The 22,726-nt window shown below is 41.9% G+C and overlaps 1 protein-coding gene across 2 annotated transcripts in view; it reads right to left on the bottom strand.

The window, feature by feature from the left end:
- The window catches only part of PGLYRP2 (peptidoglycan recognition protein 2), a 36,177-nt gene extending 14,182 nt beyond the window's left edge, over window positions 1-21,995 (bottom strand). The window contains exons 1-3 of one of the 2 annotated variants that reach the window (XM_089661258.1): window positions 21,901-21,995; window positions 11,884-11,962; window positions 4,520-5,362 (exon numbers count right to left, since the gene is read on the bottom strand). In XM_089661258.1, the coding sequence (XP_089517384.1) occupies window positions 4,520-5,362; window positions 11,884-11,950 (910 nt within the window). In that variant the 5' untranslated portion in view covers window positions 11,951-11,962; window positions 21,901-21,995. Of the gene's footprint in view, window positions 1-4,519; window positions 5,363-11,883; window positions 12,025-21,900 lie in introns of those variants that run through there. The other variant, XM_089661256.1, reaches the window with a different exon arrangement.
- Window positions 21,996-22,726: the final 731 nt, after the last annotated feature.

Below are 22,726 nucleotides of genomic sequence, written 5' to 3'. Positions count from 1 at the left end.
CTCTGTACCTCTGTACCACCCACTAGCTTCTAGAAGTTTCCATGGACCTCTAGAACTAGGGATAGGCGATAGAGGCCTACTGTGCAGAGCCTTTCAGCCTGACCTTAAGCTGAACTCACAGCAATTACCCAGACCAAGTTTACGGAACTGTACACTAGAGGGTGCTACATAGAGTACCTATCACAACCTATATGCTATCACACAATGGTCTCCTATATGACAGAAATAAAGATGTACATAGTTTTAAACAGTTTTAAAGTGATAAATTAAAAAAACCCACCTACCCCCTAATATATACTGAACGCAAGTGTTGGGGCACCTATATATGAAAATGGCTATTGCCCTACACATGTTATATAAATCTGTGCACACCACAGTGAGAACAATAGCTCTAGGTCCATTTTTTATGGCTAACTTCAAACTAATGACCTGTAGGGGTTTTTAAAGCATTGTCTATGGAAAATTTTGGGTAATTGGTGTTGGTGTTTCGCAAGTGCAAGTAATTTTAAAGCTTGACATACTGGGCATCTATTTACGTGGCACAACCCCATCTTTTGTACTTAAAAACAAAACAAAAAAAAGGTAATATTTAATATACGGGTTTGATAAACCACTGCGCCAATGTGCAATATTGCAACCACCTCCATTTTATTCTCCATGGTCTCTTCTTTCTGAATATATTTATGTTGTTTGAGGGTTTTAACTAATGTTCAGGCCTAAAATGTGCATTTTAACATGTGTGCAAAAAAATGAAAAAAAAAAATGGCTCCAGGACTAGAGTGGTTAAACAAAGCTTGTGTGTTTGGGACATTATAGATCTTTATTAGAGATGAGCGAATTATTCAAAAATTCGATTCGGCTGATTCGCCGAATTTCAGGAAGAAATTTGATTCGATGCGAATTTATTCGCTACGAAGTTAACTTATAAAAAGGGTTTCTAGGCTTCAGAGAGCCTTTAAATTAGTGCAGAACACTGTACCTTTAATTTAAATGCCCTTGGAGATGAGGAAGGAGAAGGAGAAGGATGAGAAGAAGGAGAAGGATGAGGAGAAGGAGAAGGATGAGAAGAAGGAGAAGGATGAGAAGAAGGAGAAGGAGAAGGAGAAGGAGGAGAAGGAGAAGGAGAAGGATGAGAAGAAGGAGAAGGAGAAGGATGAGAAGATGGAGAAGGAGAAGGATGAGAAGAAGGAGAAGGAGAAGGATGAGAAGAAGGAGAAGGAGAAGGATGAGAAGAAGGAGAAGGAGAAGGATGAGAAGAAGGAGAAGGATGAGAAGAAGGAGAAGGAGAAGGATGAGAAGATGGAGAAGGAGAAGGATGAGAAGAAGGAGAAGGAGAAGGATGAGAAGAAGGAGAAGGAGAAGGATGAGAAGAAGGAGAAGGAGAAGGATGAGAAGAAGGAGAAGGAGAAGGATGAGAAGAAGGAGAAGGATGAGAAGAAGGAGAAGGAGAAGGATGAGAAGAAGGAGAAGGATGAGAAGAAGGATGAGAAGAAGGATGAGAAGAAGGAGAAGGATGAGAAGAAGGATGAGAAGAAGGAGAAGGATGAGAAGAAGGAGAAGGATGAGAAGAAGGATGAGAAGAAGGAGAAGGATGAGAAGAAGGATGAGAAGAAGGAGAAGGATGAGAAGAAGGAGAAGGAGAAGGATGAGAAGAAGGAGAAGGATGAGAAGAAGGAGAAGGATGAGAAGAAGGAGAAGGAGAAGGATGAGAAGAAGGACAAGGAGAAGGATGAGAAGAAGGAGAAGGAGAAGGATGAGAAGATGGAGAAGGAGAAGGAGGAGAAGAAGGAGAAGGATGAGAAGAAGGAGAAGGATGAGAAGAAGGAGAAGGATAAGGATGCGAAGAAGGAGAAGGATGAGAAGAAGGAGAAGGAGAAGGATGAGAAGAAGGAGAAGGATGAGAAGAAGGAGAAGGAGAAGGAGAAGGAGAAGGAGAATAATGAGAAGAAGGAGAAGGAGAAGGATGAGAAGATGGAGAAGGAGAAGGATGAGAAGAAGGAGAAGGATGAGAAGAAGGAGAAGGAGAAGGATGAGAAGAAGGAGAAGGATGAGAAGAAGGATGAGAAGAAGGAGAAGGATGAGAAGAAGGATGAGAAGAAGGAGAAGGATGAGAAGAAGAAGGATGAGAAGAAGGAGAAGGATGAGAAGAAGAAGAAGGATGAGAAGAAGGAGAAGGATGAGAAGAAGGAGAAGGATGAGAAGAAGAAGAAGGATGAGAAGAAGAAGAAGGATGAGAAGAAGGAGAATTCCAAGCCGGCAAAAAGTGTATCTGCAGAGCTCCGATATTTCTTAGGCTATTTCTGACAGTTCTGTGACATTCACTCCATACAGCGGTTGAAACCGCTGTATGGAGTGAATGTCACAGAACTGTCAGAAATAGGCTATTTCTGACAGTTCTGTGACATTCACTCCATACAGCGGTTGAAACATTGTATCTATTTGTTTCCATAAATGGATCCATTTATGGAAACAAATAGATACAATGTTTCAACCGCTGTATGGAGTGAATGTCCCAGAACTGTCAGAAATAGGCTATTTCTGACAGTTCTGTGATATTCACTCCATACAGCGGTTTCAACCGCTGTATGGAGGGAATGTCACAGAACTGTCAGAAATAGCCTATTTCTGACAGTTCTGTGACATTCACACCATACAGCGGTTTCAACCGCTGTATGGAGTGAATGTCCCAGAACTGTCAGAAATAGCCTATTTCTGACAGTTCTGTGACATTCACTCCATACAGCGGTTGAAACATTGTATCTATTTGTTTCCATAAATGGATCCATTTATGGAAACAAATAGATACAATGTTTCAACCGCTGTATGGAGTGAATGTCACAGAACTGTCAGAAATAGCGGAGCTCTGCAGATACACTTAGCGGAGCTCTGCAGATACACTTTTTGCCGGCTTGGAATTATTCTTATTTTCATCCTACTTCTTCTTCTTCTTCTTCTTCTTCATCCTCATCCTCATCCTCTTCTTCTTCTTCTGAGGATGAGGATGAAGAAGAAGAAGAAGAAGTAGGATGAAAATAAGATTAATTCCAAGCCAGCAAAAAGTGTATCTGCAGAGCTCCTCTAAGTGTATCTGCAGAATAGAGGAGCTCTGCAGATACACTTTTTGCCGGCTTGGAATTATTCTTATTTTCATCCTACTTCTTCTTCTTCTTCTTCATCCTCATCCTCAGAAGAAGAAGAAGAGGATGAGGATGAAGAGGAAGAAGAAGAAGAAGAAGAAGTAGGATGAAAATAAGAATAATTCCAAGCCGGCAAAAAGTGTATCTGCAGAGCTCCTCTATTCTGCAGATACACTTAGAGGAGCTCTGCAGATACACTTTTTGCCGGCTTGGAATTATTCTTATTTTCATCCTACTTCTTCTTCTTCTTCTTCATCCTCATCCTCTTCTTCTTCTTCTGAGGATGAGGATGAAGAAGAAGAAGAAGAAGTAGGATGAAAATAAGAAGAATTCCAAGCCTGCAAAAAGTGTATCTGCAGAGCTCCTCTAAGTGTATCTGCAGAATAGAGGAGCTCTGCAGATACACTTTTTGCCGGCTTGGAATTATTCTTATTTTCATCCTACTTCTTCTTCTTCTTCTTCTTCATCCTCATCCTCAGAAGAAGAAGAAGAGGATGAGGATGAAGAGGAAGAAGAAGAAGAAAAAGAAGTAGGATGAAAATAAGAATAATTCCAAGCCGGCAAAAAGTGTATCTGCAGAGCTCCTCTAAGTGTATCTGCAGAATAGAGGAGCTCTGCAGATACACTTTTTGCCGGCTTGGAATTATTCTTATTTTCATCCTACTTCTTCTTCTTCTTCTTCTTCTTCATCCTCATCCTCAGAAGAAGAAGAAGAGGATGAGGATGAAGAGGAAGAAGAAGAAGAAGAAGAAGAAGAAGTAGGATGAAAATAAGAATAATTCCAAGCCGGCAAAAAGTGTATCTGCAGAGCTCCTCTATTCTGCAGATACACTTAGAGGAGCTCTGCAGATACACTTTTTGCCGGCTTGGAATTATTCTTATTTTCATCCTACTTCTTCTTCTTCATCCTCATCCTCTTCTTCTTCTTCTGAGGATGAGGATGAAGAAGAAGAAGAAGTAGGATGAAAATAAGAATTCCAAACCGGCAAAAAGTGTATCTGCAGAGTTCCTCTATTTCTGACAGTTCTCTGACAGCTCCTTCACATGTACAGCGGTTGAAACATCTGTTTCCGAATAAAAACATCTGTATCCTAAATGGAAACAAATAGATACAATGTTTCAACCGCTGTACATGTGTTCCTTCTGTCAGAGAACTGTCAGAAATAGCGGAGCTCTCTGCAGGGACACTTTTGCCGGCTGATCGGGAAAAATCCGATTCGCGCACCCGAAGTAGGCAAATATTCGGATTCAACGCGAATCGAATTTTTCCTGAAATTCGTATCGAATTCCGGTTCGCCTGGTTCGAATCGCTCATCTCTAATCTTTATACGCATAAAACAAATATAAATCCATATAATAGCTATAAATAACAGAAGTTGTACCCAAATATTGGTGCTCAAACTGCTTGGCTGCTGCAGCTGCGGTTTCTTTCAGCTCTTCATCTGTCATATTAGGAAGACCAGAACCTGGATATTGTTTCCTGTAAAAATCAGTTGCTCTCTCTATCTCATCTCCTAACTCGCCCTTCTTCAACAGACCCTGGAAATTCTGCCTTCTGTATGGGCTCCTAGCTGGAATTCTCCCATAGTAAGACTGAAGTAGATCACTCATCTTCTGGGTCTCATTTATGATAATCATTTCCCTCAGTAGAGCACCATCCAATACACCATTGATGTTGGCGAGTGTCAGATGAGTTCTAGAAGGGGTTCCATGTAGCTGGAAGGTTTTTGGATCAGAAGTAGAATCCCAGCACCCATCAGGAATATATAATGGCACCTGCAAGGAATCTTTGAAACTGACAAAATGTAATCCTAGCACACTTGGCAGTGGAATTCTATACGTGTTATCGCTCTGTGGTTCTTGGCTTGGTTCTGTATCTTTGCTGGGTTCCACATTCTTTTTGTCATTTTCCATTTTTTTTACATCACAGTTAGCTTTCCAACCACAGACCATTGTGTCAACAAGAGACCTTAAAGCAACTGTGCTACCATCGGGAGCAAAAACAACTCCTTGTTCCTGCCAAAGCATGTCCTCTGAATGTATCACCTTGTGAGAAAGAAAATCACGGGCAAGAGCAGCTTGTCTATCAGACAAATGTTGATGGGACTGGAATGGCTTAGTGATGGAAGAGAGCAGGAGCTCAGCTAGATCCTTAGCAGGCCATCCTGGCAAACTGGACTCCAGCTCCTGTATGAGATCAGTGAAGGTTTCCATCTTCATAATAGCTGGAACAAAAGAAACAAACTAGCATATTGGCAAGTTAAAAAGACTTATCACCCACACATAACGCCATACCAACCACATATGTACTGATACAAGATATAATTAAAAGTGTTACAGATGTATAGTATTTGATAGACAAAAAATTGTATATGGAAAGTACATATGAATAGTGTGATTCACAGCAAATAAACTACACAGTAATTCCTCTAGTGTTAAATCCAGCTAGATATCACAATGATGTAACTGTTTAGAAATTAAAGGTTCAACACATTGTGGTTTTGAGAAACTGGCTGTCACTGCAAAAAATGTATTTTATATATATATATATTATATGGAATTCACGAGTCTGCACATATCATTGAGTGCCAACATATTCTATAGGGCAGGAAGTAAGTTAGGAATTTCTAAGCTAATACTATAGAACCCCAATTGGCTCTAAATGGTCACATTCAGTCTAGGTTCACACTGTGAACATTCCTGTACAAATCACATGCAATACTGTGCGGTGGGATTTGAGCTCATTCATTTTGAATAGCTCAAATTGCAGCGCATCTGCTTCAGAAAGGTGCAGGCAGCTTTTTTTTATTTGCACTGGAACCGCATTGTTTCTGCAACTTGCTTTTGGGGTATCATTAACTTTCCATTGACACCCGCAATAGAAGTCAGAATGCAGTGTGATTGCAATGCGATGTGGGAAACGTACAGGAATCACTGCTTTTCCTGCACCGCATCAGTGTTAACTGGTTAGTGCAGTAGCTCTCTGTCTATTCAAAAGCAGCCAAACTATGGCTTTTTACAAATATAAAGTGAATGGTGGTTGAAGTGGAGCAAGTAGAATTGCAACCCATCATATGACATGAAGGATTCAATAAAAGTTTGTAAAATTTGTATTTATTACATACATCCAGGCCCAGACTGGTCACAGGGCAGCCGGGGCTGCCAGGCTGCATGTCCTATGGTGGGGTGGCAGTGGATTGGCAGTTATCCCTCTCAAGTCCTGGCTGCTTCTCAAAAGTTTTGGTTGCTAGGCCTGCCTAGCATCCTAGCAACCGGTAAGGTGTGTGGAGGATGTGGCATTCACAGGAAGAGGAAGTAACTTCCTCCTCCAGCTGCTCCGCCTTGCAGTGCCGCCCTCCTATCTCAGCTTCTGTTTCGGCTGCTGAGATTGGAGATGGGAAACAGTTAGAGTCTCAAAGTGGACCAGCTGGCTGGCCCAGGACACTGCTAATGACTGTGAGTGAGGGTAGGGTACTGGCAACAAGCATGTTCCTTCCGAACGCTCTCTGAGTACACGCTGCCTTAAATTAAAAAGTTACAATATTTATGATCACCGTGGGAGATTGGGAAACATTTTCAGCTACAGATTCAATAACCAATGCTGAGAGGTCACAGGAGAATGTGCCCTGCACTTCAGCACATGGCACTTTGGGTGGATGTGACATGACACTCACACTACAGAGAACATGTGAGTGCAATTACTGTATTGCTGTGTTTTTGTCAGTTAAGAAGTTCACTGCGCTAGGATTGTGCTTCTCTGTCCCATGTTGTACACATATTGCTCATAGACCTTGTCCAAATCTTAAAGGGACAGCAGTATGCACCCTGGCTGGAAGTTTTTGAAATTGCACATCGCTGGTTCTTTGAGCAGTATCACACAGTAAGACCTGACCTGCACACAGTGACAGGGGATCACACTGCACAGGTCACTATGTACACACTGCAACATCACCCCCTCCTTGGAAATGTGAGGGTGGAGGGTCTGGTCACCAAAGTCCCCCCACATCAGAGATCCCAGTGTTCCCCCCTAAATCAGACTGCAGAGTTCTCCTTTACATCAGAGTTTGGGAAAATAGTTACTAAGGGGTTACATTTTTCCTAGATTGTAAGCTCTAACGAGCCGGGCCCTCTGTTTCCTCTTGTACCAAATTGTATTGTAACTGTAATGTCTGCCTTCATTTTGTAAAGCGCTGTGCAAACTGTTGGCGCTATATAAATCCTGTATAATAATAATAAAAAATAGGAACACATTTTATTAAAAAATATTGGTTTTTTACTTGTCGGGTTGCTTTAACTGACATCATATGCACATCAAAACTTATACCTTTGATTTGCAGATGAATGAAACAGAATATACAGTATACAAAAGTAGGAATGTGACTTTGTTTCTCTCCATCTCCTGTCTGAACAGTGGTTTGTTTTCTTGACAGCAGCAGCTTCTAAATCTGTCAAATTCATACAACTCCTAGATGTCATTTTGACAGCTGGTAATCGTTTGCAAGTGTGGTGAGAGGAGCAGCAGCTGGGCAAAAAGACAGGACACACTATAGGTGCTTCTCAAATAGACTCTTTTGAGCACATGTAGCATGCCCAGTGTCCAAAACTGGTTAAAAACCCAATTCCATAATCCAAGTCAAGTACACATATACAGTGCTCAGCATAAATGAGTACACCCCAACAGATTTGTCAGAAAACCTTTACTTCCCTTTCAGAATCAACATTTTCTAAAGGACACACTACTACAAATGCAGGCCATTGATTGCTAACAAGATTTGTTAATTTGGCACACAAAAAAGTATTTTTCCTAACAAATTAATTCAACACCATGTTGCAAAAATGAATACACCCCAATGAAAGTCTTAGGAGCAAAGCTAAATTTTAGACAACAAAATCCTAATTAACAATTCAACTACATGTAAGTCTAATTATTCATTAACCTCCCTAGCGGTCTGATTATGTCCATATTTCTGTGCTGAAAGCGGTAAATTTTTTTGCATGGAAATATGTATTTTTTTTTATTGTAGGCCTGTAATTTTTAGGAATAACTCACTGAAATCTGTCCGAACAAGAGTCTAGTTAACATTCCGGATATGATAAAACTTGAAACACAAAATCAAAAATTATAATTTAATAAATAATCATAAAAAATAATAATATAATAATATTACATTTACCGTATTTTCCGGCGTTTAAGACGACTTTTCAACCCATGAAAATCTTCTGAAAAGTCGGGGGTCGTCTTATACGCCGGTATACGGCGAGCCGGTGTCAGGGCGGCACTTTTTCTAGGGGCGGCGCCGCCCCCCCTCCTCCTCCAAGGGACACTAAGTACAGGGGTGGGCAGAGGGGCTGCTGTACCTTACCTGGCTCCGGTCCCGGTCCCACGACGATCCGGTCCAGGAAGCGCGGCTGCTCCTTCTTTCAGTTCGGCCGCTCAATGGTCGCTCGGCTCCGCCTCCTCACCGGTGATTGAGCGCCAGCACTGGAAAGGCACACAGGCGACCAATCACCGGCGAGGAGGCAGAGCCGAGCGGCCCCGCGATAATCGAGCGGCCGAACTAAAAGAAGGAGCAGCCGCTCCTCTCCCCCACTGACACTAACGATGGGGCACTATTCCTCCTCCACACTGACACCAACGATGAGGCACTGTTCCTCCCCCACTGACACTAACGATGGGGCACTATTCCTCCTCCACACTGACACCAACGATGAGGCACTGTTCCTCCCCCACTGACACTAACGATGGGGCACTATTCCTCCTCCACACTGACACCAACGATGAGGCACTGTTCCTCCCCCACTGACACCAACGATGGGGCACTATTCCTCCTCCACACTGACACCAACGATGAGGCACTGTTCCTCCCCCACTGACACCAACGATGGGGCACTATTCCTCCTCCACACTGACACCAACGATGAGGCACTGTTCCTCCCCCACTGACACCAACGATGGGGCACTATTCCTCCTCCCCACTGACACTAATGATGGGGCGCAATTCCTCCCACTGACACCAATGATGGGGCACAATTCCTGCCACTGATACCAATGATGGGGCGCTATTCCTCCCACTGACACCAATGATGGTGCGCTATTCCTCCCACTGACACCAATGATGGGGCGCAATTCCTGCCACTGATACCAACGATGGGCGCTATTCCTCCCACTGACACCAATGATGGGGCGCTATACCTCCCACTGACACCAATGATGGGGTGCAATTCCTCCCACTGACACTAATGATGGGACACTATTCCTCCCACTGACACCAATGATGGGGCACTATTCCTCCCACTGACACCAATGATGGGGCACTATTCTCCCCACTGATACCAATGATGGGGCACTATTCCTCCCACTGACACCAATGATGGAGCACTATTCCTCCCACTGACACTAATGATGGGACACTATTCCTCCCACTGACACCAATGATGGGGCACAATTCTTCCCACTGACACCAATGATGGGGCACTATTCCTCCCACTGACTAATGATGGGGCACTATTCCTCCCACTGACACTAATGATGGGACACTATTCCTCACACACTGACACTAATGATGGGGCACCATTCAGCGTCTGATGACAAATTTCTCCACGAATCATTATCACTCAATTCTGCAAGTGGTTCTGATATACTATCGCTGTTCTCTAGCCAGTCTAAAACCAATTTTGACCTAAAGCGACGCTTTTTGGACGCCATGGACTTTTCTACGTTTCCAGGCAGAAAGAACAGTCAAAATGCAGGCAGGGCACAGGAAAAAGCAGTAGGGACAAAATGTATGTGAAATACTTTGAAACAGTAATGGTTTACTATGTAATATTTGTTTATTAGAAAATGACAGTTTCTAAAATGTTGAAATTTGCCGCCGGTTCCGGCCCCCGTACGTCCCGACGCTCGCAGGGACCGGAACATGGAAGACGGCATCGGCCGGAGGAGATGGCCGGGGATGCTGCAGAGGATGCATCGCGGGAGCGAAGGACAAGGTAAGCGCTGCAGGGAATCCCTGAGCAACGCTGCATGGTAAGCCCGAGTGTAGCTCGGGGTTACCGCTTTTGGTACTGAAATTTTACCCCGAGCTACACTGGGGAATACCGCCAGGGGGGTTAAACAGGTGTCCAGCAGACAGCTGAATATAAAAGGGCATCATTTAACAAAGAGAACCCCTTCCTTGTCAGCAATGGCACCACATGGAAGAGAAAGGACACAAGGTCCGAGAAAGAAAAAAATTTCTTTACACAAGAAATGTGAAGGCTACAAGAGGATCAGCAACGTTTTGCTTCTCAGTCAGAATACTGTAGCAAAAGTGATACAAACATTTACCAAAGATGAAACTGCAACCATCTCACAGAGACGTCCAGTTAACATCTCAACAGCAGTGTCTTCTGATGAGAAGGGTTGAAGAAAATTGCAATGCAAGTTCACTGCAGTTAGCTCAAGAAGTAGGAAGCCAAACTGGGGTGATTGTTTCCCGTGGCACAATACGGTGTACACTGCAAAAGAAGGGCATGCATGGGTGTCATCCACGAAGAAAGCCTCTCCTAAAGCCCATGCACAAAAAATCCCACCTAGAATTTGTCAGGGCCCATGCTGAAAAAGAAGAAGACTACTGGGACTCTGTACTCTGGAGTGATGAGACCAAGATAAATGTTTTTGGAACTGATGGCTTCAAAACTGTTTATTGTTGCAAAGTTGAGGAGTACAAAGAAAAATGCATGGTGCCTACAGTGAAACTTGGTGGTGGCAGTGTCCTTCTGTGGGGCTGCATGAGTGCTGCTGGTGTCAGGGAGCTGCATTTCATTGATGGTGTTATGAATTCACAAATGTACTACTCTATACTGAAAGAGAAGATGCTACCATCACTCCGTGCCCCTGGTCGTCGTGCACTTTTCTAACATGACAATGATTCAAAATACACATCTAAGGCCACTGTTGCATTTCTGAAGAAGAACAGGGTGAAAGTGATTCAGTGACCAAGTATGCCTCCGGGTCTGAACCCTATCGAACACCTATAGGGAATTCTGAAGAGACAAGTTAAGCATCACTCTCCATCCAGCATCCTGGCTCTAAAAGAGGTCGTTCTTGAAGAATGGAAAAAGATAGATGTTGCAATATGTCACCAACTTGTTAATTCCATGCCTAGAAGACTTGCTGCTGTCCTTAAAATCATGGAGGTCATACAAAATACTAGATGGAGTAGTTTTTGTTGTGGAGTGTATTCATTTTTGCATCAACTAATTTGAGTAAAACTGAAGATTTTGTAATCTAAGTTATATTATTAACCTTACTTTCATGTAATGAGCTAAACCAATGTTCTATAAAAGTCAGTTTTGTCAAACTTTTGTAAATTGTTCTTGTGTTCATTGAGATATTGATTAAAATCTTACTTTTCAAAAGGAGTGTACTCATTTATGCTGAGCACTCTAAAACCATGACTACAGTGATGAAGTACGAAGTGCAGCAACAACCAGCCATTCCACCTAAAACATTTTAATGGGGAAAGAATCCAGATACGGAAAGAACCAAAATGGTAACTCTTCCATACGTAATCCAAAACTGAAAAACATACTATTGGAGTTAGGCTTGCAGTTCATAACTGGCATGATAGAAGGAAAATAGAATCTAACCATAGGGTACTGCACATATAATGAACTTACGTATCCTTGTTACTTTTTGCATAGATTTATGGAATAGGAAAGATACCATATTCCCACAAATGGCAATGCCTGGTGTGTCACTTACTAGGAGACGGAGCTGCTGAGAAACACGCAGGAAGAATAAAGATGCAGATCAGACGGCAGATGGCCATGTTCACCTCAACCTGTTCAGTGAGAGAATGGAGAAAGAACACCAAATGATTTCACCCTGTATACTGATTGTGCACTCATGTGTCCTGTGCTTCTTGTAACTTATACACCAAGACTTATATAAACAGTGAGCTCTCCAAGGACATCCCATCAAACGTTCTGCTCTTGCACAATGATCACAGAAACTAGTTTTGCCAGTTAAAATGTCACGTGCAAGGTGGCAGAAGCATGACATAAATATTTATACTATATAAGAGGACTGTTCCAAAAGTAATGCAAAAGTGGGTATACGTTTTTTATTAACTTACTTAGGTCGTTCAAATTTCACATGTTGGTAGAGTAACTCTTCTTCTTCTTCATTGCAGCTAAATAGTGGATTCCAAGCAGAAGCAATGTGTCATCCCTGAGTTCTTAACAAAACAGGGGTGCAGGCTGTACGACATCCACAGACGGCTGCAGAATAGTTTACAGAGATGCCACCAATGACAAAAACAATGTTGATGATTGTCAATGGTGTCATTTCCGTAATCATTCTGTAGCCTTCTGTGGATGTTGGACAGCCTGCACCCTGCCTTTGTCAAGAACCCAATGGTGGCACATTGTTTCTGCTTGGAACCTATTATTTACCTGCATTGAAAAATAAGTTGTTATAGAGGAAGAGTTACTCTACCAACATGTGAAATTTGAATGATTTATATAAGTTAATAAAAAAGTTATCCACACTTTTGAATTACATAGAAAACACAAAAGACCCATCACTGTAGGTTTAGCAAGAGAAACAAATTTACAAACCTTATTGCTAAGTTAAAAGAAATTATTTGTAGTAATAGGACAGCTGAAGATGTCACACATACACATTTGGTCAGCAAACATGTGGTATTCAGCTTCCGGCAGAGGCGGACTGACAACTCATGGGGCCCCTGGGCAATACGGGATCATGGGGCCCCTGTGTCCTTGCCCAAACTCAAAAAAGCCTATGAAAAAGGTACCAGGGGCATCTCATGGGGCCCTCTACTGACCCCGGGCCCTCGGGCAGTGCCTGAGTTTCCAAATGGTCAGTTCGCCCCTGGCTTCCGAAATATGTGAAACAAGCTGTCCAAGTACCATTACATGTTAGATAATATAATCTGTGTTAGCTCATAGGAAATGGAGAACCTCTAATAATGCTGCTAACCGTGTTGGCAGATTTATGGCACCTTGTTTGAGGCACTATAAAGGAAAACTGGTACACTTTCCTAATTGGCTCTATTGATGATTTTTTTTTTAATCCAAACAAGTTTTATTGTCAAGACAATGAACAGAGTTTACAGAATCAGCAATAATATTACTATACCAGCAGAGTTATGCATAAGTGAAACAATGTGGATACGCAGATCCTGTAACATACAGAATAACTGAAGCAATGACCAATTATAGCAGGAGACACATGGATCCAAGGCTATCCTGGAAGGCTCTATTGATGATTTTGTGAAGGATGAAGTCAGATTATTTATCCAGAGATCTTTGAGTGACATGCCTATGATCATGGGGTTCTCTGGAATATATTTATGCTGATATACTACTTCCCTAGCTAATGTTCTGGAGCAATCTTACATCATTTTAAGTAAACTTCATCATTATTGTTTTTACTAGTTGTAACAATAATGAGGTTTGATAAACCCGAAGCTAGTAAACAAAGAGAATGTGGGTAATACAAAACATGGTGTACCCTCTTTTCTCCAAAATACGCAAGTCAGTGACAGGTGGTTAGATTTAAAATCTTGTTTGTGAGATACATTTCAAATATCTACCCACTAGAACCAGCTGGAAGCATGAAGCAGGCTATCATAAAAGACATAGCAGAACTCAGGCCTAGTGTCATTAAACCCATTAGCAGAAATCTGACAATTCAGAGCACTAAAAGCTGTCGTAAATAACAATAAACCAAAGACTTTTTCGATAAAAGTGAAATTGCTAGGTAATAAAACCTCTGGCAGAGCTCAACAAGTTTTAATGCATGTCGTGATTGGCTGTCTTAAATTCATTTCGAGCAATACACAGTTGAGTTTGGCTCTGCTTGACTTGAATCTGTCATTTTTTAAAATATGGTCATCTGCAAATATTGATACAGTTAGAAAAACTGTCATGGAGATAGTGTCTGCTGAACTGTCATAAAACACTTTTAACACCCACTCAGCACACTCTTCAGAATCATTCATTGGTTATGTCATTTCTGTTATTTCCCTCCTCAGGGGACAGAACAGCTGCATCTGCATCTGAAGCTTATAAATGCTCAATTTTCCTTTGAAACTATGCATGAATGCTAAAAGTCATTTCTGAGAGCCAGTGACTCAATCAGAATTGCACTTACACTACAGTGAATCAGACTCCATCTGACCCAAAGGCCAGTCAAACTTTTCTTAAGTCGTTTTTCACTTTTAATCCTGTTTATTTTATTCTTGTTATTGTCTGTTTTGTAATGTCTTTTTCTGTAGTTATTACACTGATTCTATAAATGCTCTAAATAAGAACTTTGTAGAACATCACCATATTTTAAACTCTGTCACTTTCCTGTCTGCATGGCAGAGAGTGTTACAGACATTTTCTAAAGGGTCAGAATTGTTACAGCACATGCTGTGAATGGAGCGTGTTTGGGTTAAAACATATGGTGGCATGCAGGGGCGGACTGACCATTGGGAAACTCGGGCACTGCCCGAAGGCCTGGGTCAGTAGGGGGCCCCATGAGATGTCCCTGGTACCTTTCATAGGCTTTTTTTGGGTGTGGTTTGAGTGTGGGTGAGGACACAGGGGCCCCATGATCCCCTATTGCCCGTGGGCCCCATGAGTTCTCAGTCCGCCCCTGGTGGCATGTTTTACATAAAAATATGTTTGTGTAAAGGGTTAACTGCAGAGTTAACTGACCCCAGTGATGATCACACTCAGGCTCTTGGCACTTAGAATGTTGTCCCACAAATCGGCACATCTCAGTGCAGGGTGAGGCCGAGGGTGCCATTGTCACACTTGTGTGTGACTATTATAGTCTTTTAGAACTATGTCCAAAGGCATAAAAGGGGTTTTAAACCCTTACATATACCCAGTGAAGTGACTGGCCTCATGTGATACACAGAGATGAAACAAATCCTCCTACATACACTATATTGCCAGGAGTATTGGGACGCCTGCCTTTACATGCACATGAACTTTAATGGCATCCCAGGGCTCAATATTGAGTTGGCCCACCCTTTGCAGCTATAACAGCTTCAACTCTTCTGGGAAAGCTGTCCACAAGGTTTAGGAGGGTGTGTATGGGAAGGTTTGACAATTCTTCCAGAAGCACATTTGTGAGGTCAGGTACTGATATCGGACGAGAAGGCCTGGCTCACAGTCTCCACTCTAATTCATCCCAAAGGTGTTCTATCAGGTTGAGGTCAGGACTCTGTGCAGGCCAGTCACGTTCCTTCACCCCAAACTCGCTCATCCATGTCTTTATGGACCTTGCTTTGTGCACTGGTGTTCAGTCATGTTGGAACAGGAAGGGGTCATCCCCAAACTGTTCCCACAAAGTTGGGAGCATGAAATTGTCCAAAATGTCTTGGTATGCTGACCCCCTTAAGAGTTCCCTTCACTGGAACTAAGGGGCCAAGCCCAACCCCTGAAAAACAACCCCACACCATAATCCCCCCTCCACCAAACTTTACACTTGGCACAATGCAGTCAGGGAACTATTATTCTCCTGGCAACCACCATTTCCAGACACATTCATCAGATTGCCCGACAGAGAAGCATTATTTGTCACTGCAGAGAACACGTCTCCACTGCTCTAGATTCCAGTGGTGGCGTGCTTTACACCACTGCATCTAACACTTTGCATTGCACTTGGTGATGTAAGGCTTGGATGCAGCTGCTCGGCCATGGAAACCCATTCCATGAAGCTCTCTACATACTTTTGTTGTGCTAATCTGAAGGCCACACAAAGTTTGGAGGTCTTTATTGACTCTGCAGACAGTTGGCGACTTCTGCACACTGTGCCCTTCAGCATGCGCTGACCCTGCTCTGTCACTTTACGTGGCCTACTACTTCGTGGTGGAGTTGCTGTTGTTCCCAGTTGCTTCCACTTTGTTATAATACCTCTAACAGTTGACCGTGGAATATTTAGTGGCAAGAAAATTTCATCAATGGACTTATTACACAGGTGGCAACCTATCACGGGACCATGCTTGAATTCACTGAGCTCCTGAGAGCGACCCATTCTTTCACAAATGTTTGTAGAAGCAGTCTGCATGCCTAGGTGCTTGATTTTAACACATTAAACATTTAACATTTGATTGGAACACCTGAATCTCCCAATACTTTTGCCAATATAGTGTAAGTTGTACCTGTTTATCTAAAACTGTCTATCCCCAACATCCATTCAAAGTGCAGAAATTACACGGGATCTCTCAGCTCTAAAAGCCAAGGAGTGGGAAGCTAAATTTACATCAGTGAGGAGAGCTCTGATAGTTTATTGGAGGGAAGGGTCAAAAACCGATGCATAGCATAAAGGAACAGAGCTGAGGCTTTCAATCACAAGCTGTGCCCTCCAGTGTCACCATTTTTCTCTTGGTGTCAGGAAAACCCATCAGACGAGACTAATGCAGATAGTAGAGGAACCAGGAAGTGGACAGAAATTACACTTAGTGCTCTGGATTAAGACAAGTACACACTATAGATGGATATGCTTTGTTCATATTTCATGTCTGAGGTGTACAACCACTTTAAACCAAATCTGCATAATTTACATACCAGTGGTTTTGGCCCAGTCTAGTTTTACTCCTAACAATCATACAGAACTTCCTAACCATCCCTTTCGAAAATAGTGGGGGTTTACCAAATATGCTGAGTATAACAAACGTGGCCAGTTTTAGTGGGAGATTTGGTTGCATTGTTTTCAATTATAAGATGCTGTAGCCTCCCTGGCGGTATTCCCGAGTGTAGCTCGGGGTAAAGTTTCAGTACCACAAGCGGTAACCCCCAGCTACACTCGGGCTTACCATGCGGCGCTGCTCCGCGATCCCTCGATCACTTACCTTGTCCTGCGCTCCCGCGATGTCCCTCCTGCAGTTTCCCCGGCAATGTAATCCGGCGGATGCCGGCATCTGTCATCTGGGTTCCGTCCCCTGCGAGCGTCGGGACGTATGGGGGATGGAATGGCGGGAAATTTGAAAATGACAAAAAGTGACATTTACTAAAATCACTAAAATCACATAGTAAAACATTACTGTGTCAAACCATTTCACATACATTTTGTCTGGAGTGCTTTGTCCTGTGCCCTGCCTGCATTTTTACTGTTCTTCCTGCCTGGAAACTGAGAAATGTCCATGGCGTCCAAAAAGCGTCCCTTTAGGTCAAAAGCGGTTTTAGACCAGCTAGAGAACAGCGATAGTAAATTAGAACCACTTGCAGAATTGAGTGATAATGATTCGTGGGGAAATTCGTCATCAGACACTGAAAACGATTTTGCGACTTTGCTCAGTGATGTGCGAACTTGGCGCTATATTTCAAATTTCAGTGTTTTTGGTTTGATTATATTATTGAATTAAATTTATTATTGTTATATTATTTTTTATGATTATTTAATAAATTATCATTTATGATTTCTTGTTTCAAGTTTTATCATACCCGGGATGTTTACTAGACTCTTGTTCGGACAGATTTCAGTGAGTTATTCCTAAAAATTACAGGCCTACAATAAAAAAAATACATATTTCCATGCAAAAAAATGTACCGCTTTGAGCACAGAAATAGGGACATAATCAGACTGCTAGGGAGGTTAAAGAATATTGAGCTTTATTTTTACATGGCGTGGTATGGCCGAATCTTAGATGCCGGAGAGGCCATACGCTTCAATAAATATATCTTGTTGTTGCGAGTCACTTCTGTAAATGACAAACAAACCACATTCCCTAAGGCTTCTTGAGAGTCGATGGGAGCATCTGAGTACCATCAGCTTCTGGCTACGTTTAGTGTTCCTTGCACTACCCAGCCTAGTGACCACTGTCAAAGAGACAAGAAGTAAGTTTCTAACTTTTTGCCACTATCCAAAACACACAAAATGATAATTTGAGGGAAGGAAAAGCAAATCTCTGTCATCCAAGCTGCAAAAAGCTGCCTCCTCATTTGGGTATTAAAAACGTAAAACTACATACATTTTATTTAATTATTATGTTAGGGCTAATAGATTATTTTACAATCATCCTATCTTTTTTAGTGTATTTTGTGTTTTTAGTCAGCAGATGGTGCTATCATTTCTTATTGTGGTTTTACAGACTTAGATTTTCCTATTTTGTTGTAAAAAAAACCCTGCTTTTTACAGGCCTTAATAGCCTAAGCTTCATATTTATCCTGAACGAGTCAGAACATTGACTCCTTTCTTTCCCTTACTGTGTACAGATGGGTCATATGTTCAGTCACAGAGAGACAGCCTGAAGGCAGGCAGCCTATAGTGCTTTCTCTATAGAAAATTATTTTGTATTATTTTGTTTGAGCATTGAAGGCTGTACAGTATGCCTACAGGCTTTAGTAACAGAAATCTGGCAAGATTGTTCAGGTTGTTCAGGCTAGAAATAATTGAAATACAATGTGGAAATGGATATATGATTTTACATTTTGACCAGAGATACGCTTTATATTTCTTTTTTCTTTCATTTGTTATATTTTCTGGTGCCACATAAAAAAATCTCAAAATTGACAAATTTCACAGAAATTCACAAAATTGACAAATTTCACAGAAATTTGCCATGTCATTTTAAATGGGACCAATTAAAAAACATACTTTTCATTTACAGTAAACCTACATTTTTTAAATTAAAGTGACACAAAAGAACTGAACATTACATAGAAAAAAAAATAAAGTTTGCAAGGCAATATTAGTTAATGATTAACCCCCTCAAAAAATAATGTGTGTATTATTTTGCAAAAGCAAAGGCTGAAGGTTTTTTACCTTCATGCATTCTATGCATGAATCTATGAAGGTAAAATAGCCCTCCAATACTTACCTGAGCCTGATCTCGATCCAGCAATGAGCACGAGATCAGTGGCTCTCCCAGCTCTCTCTTCTCATTGGCTCAGAGACAACAGCAGGAGCCATTAGCTCCTGCTACTGTCAATCACAGTCAGTGAGAAGGGAGCAGAGGCAGGGTTGAGCCATGCTCTGTGTGTCTATGGACACACAGATCCGGCTTGGGAGTGAGCACCCACGAGTTCCCACAGAGCAAGCGGCTTGCTATGGGGGCAATCAGCAGGGGTAGGAGCCAGGAAAGACGGCGAGGGACTTGAGAAAAGGAGGATCGGTGCTGTTCTGTGCAAAACCATTGCAAAGAGCAGGTAAGTAAGACATGCTTGTAAAGTGTGCCATCCACTGATTGAAATTTGACTAGCTCAGAAGGGACTAGCTGAATTTAAATCAGGATGTAGACTCCCTGTTCGATCAGCAGCTACAACCAATCAGTAGCAACCACTGATCAGTGTATTCTGACAGCAGAGGGTGCCAATGTCAGAATATATTGTCCTGTTGGGCTGAGCAAAAAAAACCCAAAAACCTAAGCATAAAAGTGGTTAAATATAACACCCCAGTCACATCAAAGCCGATTTTAAAATCGTGCGACTTACAGTGAAGTAGCACGATTTCAAAATCAGGTGACCTGCCAATTTCATTGCGATTTGCAAGATATCTGACACAGATGTCTATGCAAATCACACCAAAAGTAGTGCATGTACTACTTTAGAAATCGGTGCGGCTCCAACCAAGTCGGAACTGCATCGATATGAGCGCACTGATAGCGGACAATAGGGTGCGACTTGGCATACGATTTGTAAGTCGCCTTGCATGCAAATTGCATGCCAGGTTGCACCCGATGTGACCGGGGGATTAACTTGACAAACAAACAAAAAATATTTCAGTAGATTAAGGTTCAGTTCTTCTGACCCGATGCAGCTGGATGTGATTTCAATGTGACTTTAAGGCAACTTTGATATTTTGTGATTTTGTCTTAAAAAATATCTGAAGTCACTGCCAGAGTCGCAATGATTATACAAAGACTTTGCGACTTTTGTGATTGTAACATTGCAGACTATGGCACACATGTCACACCAAAGACACAGTGGCTAAATGGTTAGCACTTCTGCCTGGCAGTACTTGGGTCGTTGGTTCAAACCACAACATTGCCTGCATGGAGTTTGCATGTTCTCCCTGTGCCTGTGTGGGTTTCCTCCAGGTACTCTGGTTTCCTCCCACACTCCAAAGACATGCTGGTAATTTAATTGGATCCTGTATAAAAATTGGCCCTAGTATATGAATGTAAGTTAGAGACCTTAAATTGTATGCCCCTTGAGGGTTAGGGACTGATGTGAATGTACAATATATAGAAAATGAAAAAAAGTGAGCGCTGATCCTAAAAAAGCAGCTAGGCACTCTAAGTAACCAATAAATATACATAATAATATAAATAAAAGTTCAGCGCTAAATGATAAATCTGAAAATTGGCCACTGTAAGTCCAGTTCATATAAACGTGCCAGGTGAAAAATGGAAATCCACAATGGTGATCCGTGAGGAAGTAGCAGAAATGCGCACTCACCAGAAGGCGTATATATATAAGAGCAGTATATATCAAAAGCTCAGGGATCCTCAATCAAGAAGAAACAGGTCTGGTCACTGTAGGATTGGCCTTTCCTTTCCTCAAGGGTGCAGAGCAAAATTCTTCCTCCTCTCCGGTGGATGCTTGGATTCCTAATAAGGATTCTGCAAAGAGGTACTCCTGTGCCTAGAGTGCAGGAGCGAGGAGGCGGCACAGTACCGGGGCTCTGCACTCCAGGTACGGGAGTACCTCTTTGCAGAGTCCTTATTAGGAATCCAAGCATCCACCTGAGAGGAGGAAGAATTTTGCTCTGCACCCTTGAGGAAAGGAAAGGCCAATCCTACAGTGACCAGACCTGTTTCTTCTTGATCGAGGATCCCTGAGCTTTTGATATATACTGCTCTTATATATATCCGCCTTCTGGTGAGTGCGCATTTCTGCTACTTCCTCATGGATCACCATTGTGGATTTCCATTTGTCACCTGGCACATTTATATGAACTGGACTTACAGTGGACAATTTTCAGATTTATCACTTAGCGCTGCACTTTTAATGTACAATATATATATATGTAAAGTGCTGCGTAAATTAGTGGCACTATATAAGTACCTGAAATAAAATATAATAAATAAAGACACAGAAAGGTAGTACAGGAAGTGCTGCAACTTGAGTCCCAGCAATTAAGACGGCACCCATTGCAACAAATTTGTTTTTACTTGTCTTGCGACTTTCTGTGTTGTAGGCCGCACCAAGTCGTACCAGAGGTCACAGCAGTGTGAACCAGGGATAATAATGCAAAAACAGGTAGAAAACCTCAGTTGAAAGAACTTACATAACTGAAACAAAATCATTATAGTTTTATTATAAAGAGCTTCACAGGCTATAATCCTTGGAATTAAATAGTCTGGGAGACCGGCAATAAATGGCGGGCAAAGTAGCGGGTACATTGCAAGGTTTTTCTACCTTCCGCAGATGATCTAAGTCCTAAATGGCCACGAATAACACCGATAGCATAACAAAGATAATGTAAACTTTTGGGAACCTTCCAAGTCCTTCCACCACTGACCCTCTTTCTGTGGTGTGAGAAATGAATTTATCCTGGCCACATTTAGGCAGAATAAAACCTAGGATGGAATAATACTGACCTGATACTCACCCAACTCAACAAATCTTTTCCTGCCAACACTCCATAATCATTTTTAGCCCCTGTCTTTACAAAACAATGCTGTTTCAAAGACAATCATTTTTTTTTAAATTGATTAAGATGATATGAGTATCCTGAAAGATATCCTTCTCATCACGAGTATTATATACAGTATATATAAAGTATTATGGATGCTAATCCTAGGCAATGCTTTACCTGCCCACGCTCCTGATTCCTGTCTTGACAAAACTTTCAAATATTAAGGGATTCTCAGCATATTCCAAGCTTGCGTGCATGAATTTAACTTTCATAATAAACAGGAAAAATATATATATCCCAAATGGAAAAAACTACAATTGTTTCCCCTGGGGAAGGAAGAGGAGGTCTGAATGGTTTTAACTCTATCAGGAGTTAGGATAGCAGTGAGGACTAAAGCTTAGTATACACGATCAGAAAATCGTACAAAAAAATACCGCTTTCAAAGTGATCGTACAATAATCTAATCATTAGTACACAGCTTTCATCCGAAATTATTTGAAGGGAAAAGTACGAAAATTTTTCTGTACATTTCCAGATCATATGATTTTTGTTTAATAAGTACAGTTTTCTTCCAAAAATACAATCAAAATTCAAGACATTATATCACTTCCAAATTTTTATTCCATCATACAAGAGTTTTCGTAACTTTAGTAACCGCTTCACTGTTGATATGAGACTAGCAGGCGGAAACATTGGACGATCAGTTGTCCGATATTCTCATCAGAGATGGGAGAGAGCATTTGGGTGGGAAACCCAACTCGCACTACAGCTGGAACTATTGCCCTCTAGTAGTTAGTACCAGATTCCCTGTCCAGGAATTCCTCCTTACAGCCAGATTGAGCAGTATCTTGGGTTGGAGAGGTACATTGGTAGATGCTGGATAGCTCACCAGAAGAGGATTTTTGTGTGTATAAAGACTTGTAATATAGTTCAGGAAATTTGTCCTCAGTTGCCATTTGCTTGGGCATCCCATATACCCCCTACCCCATCCAAGTTCTACATC

This window comes from Staurois parvus, unplaced genomic scaffold (assembly GCF_062004578.1).
Source record: "Staurois parvus isolate SC_StPar_1 unplaced genomic scaffold, SC_StPar_1.0 ptg001328l, whole genome shotgun sequence".
NCBI lineage: Eukaryota > Metazoa > Chordata > Amphibia > Anura > Ranidae > Staurois > Staurois parvus.
Note: the sequence above shows the minus strand (reverse complement) of the source record. Positions and strands in the feature narration are given on the sequence as shown.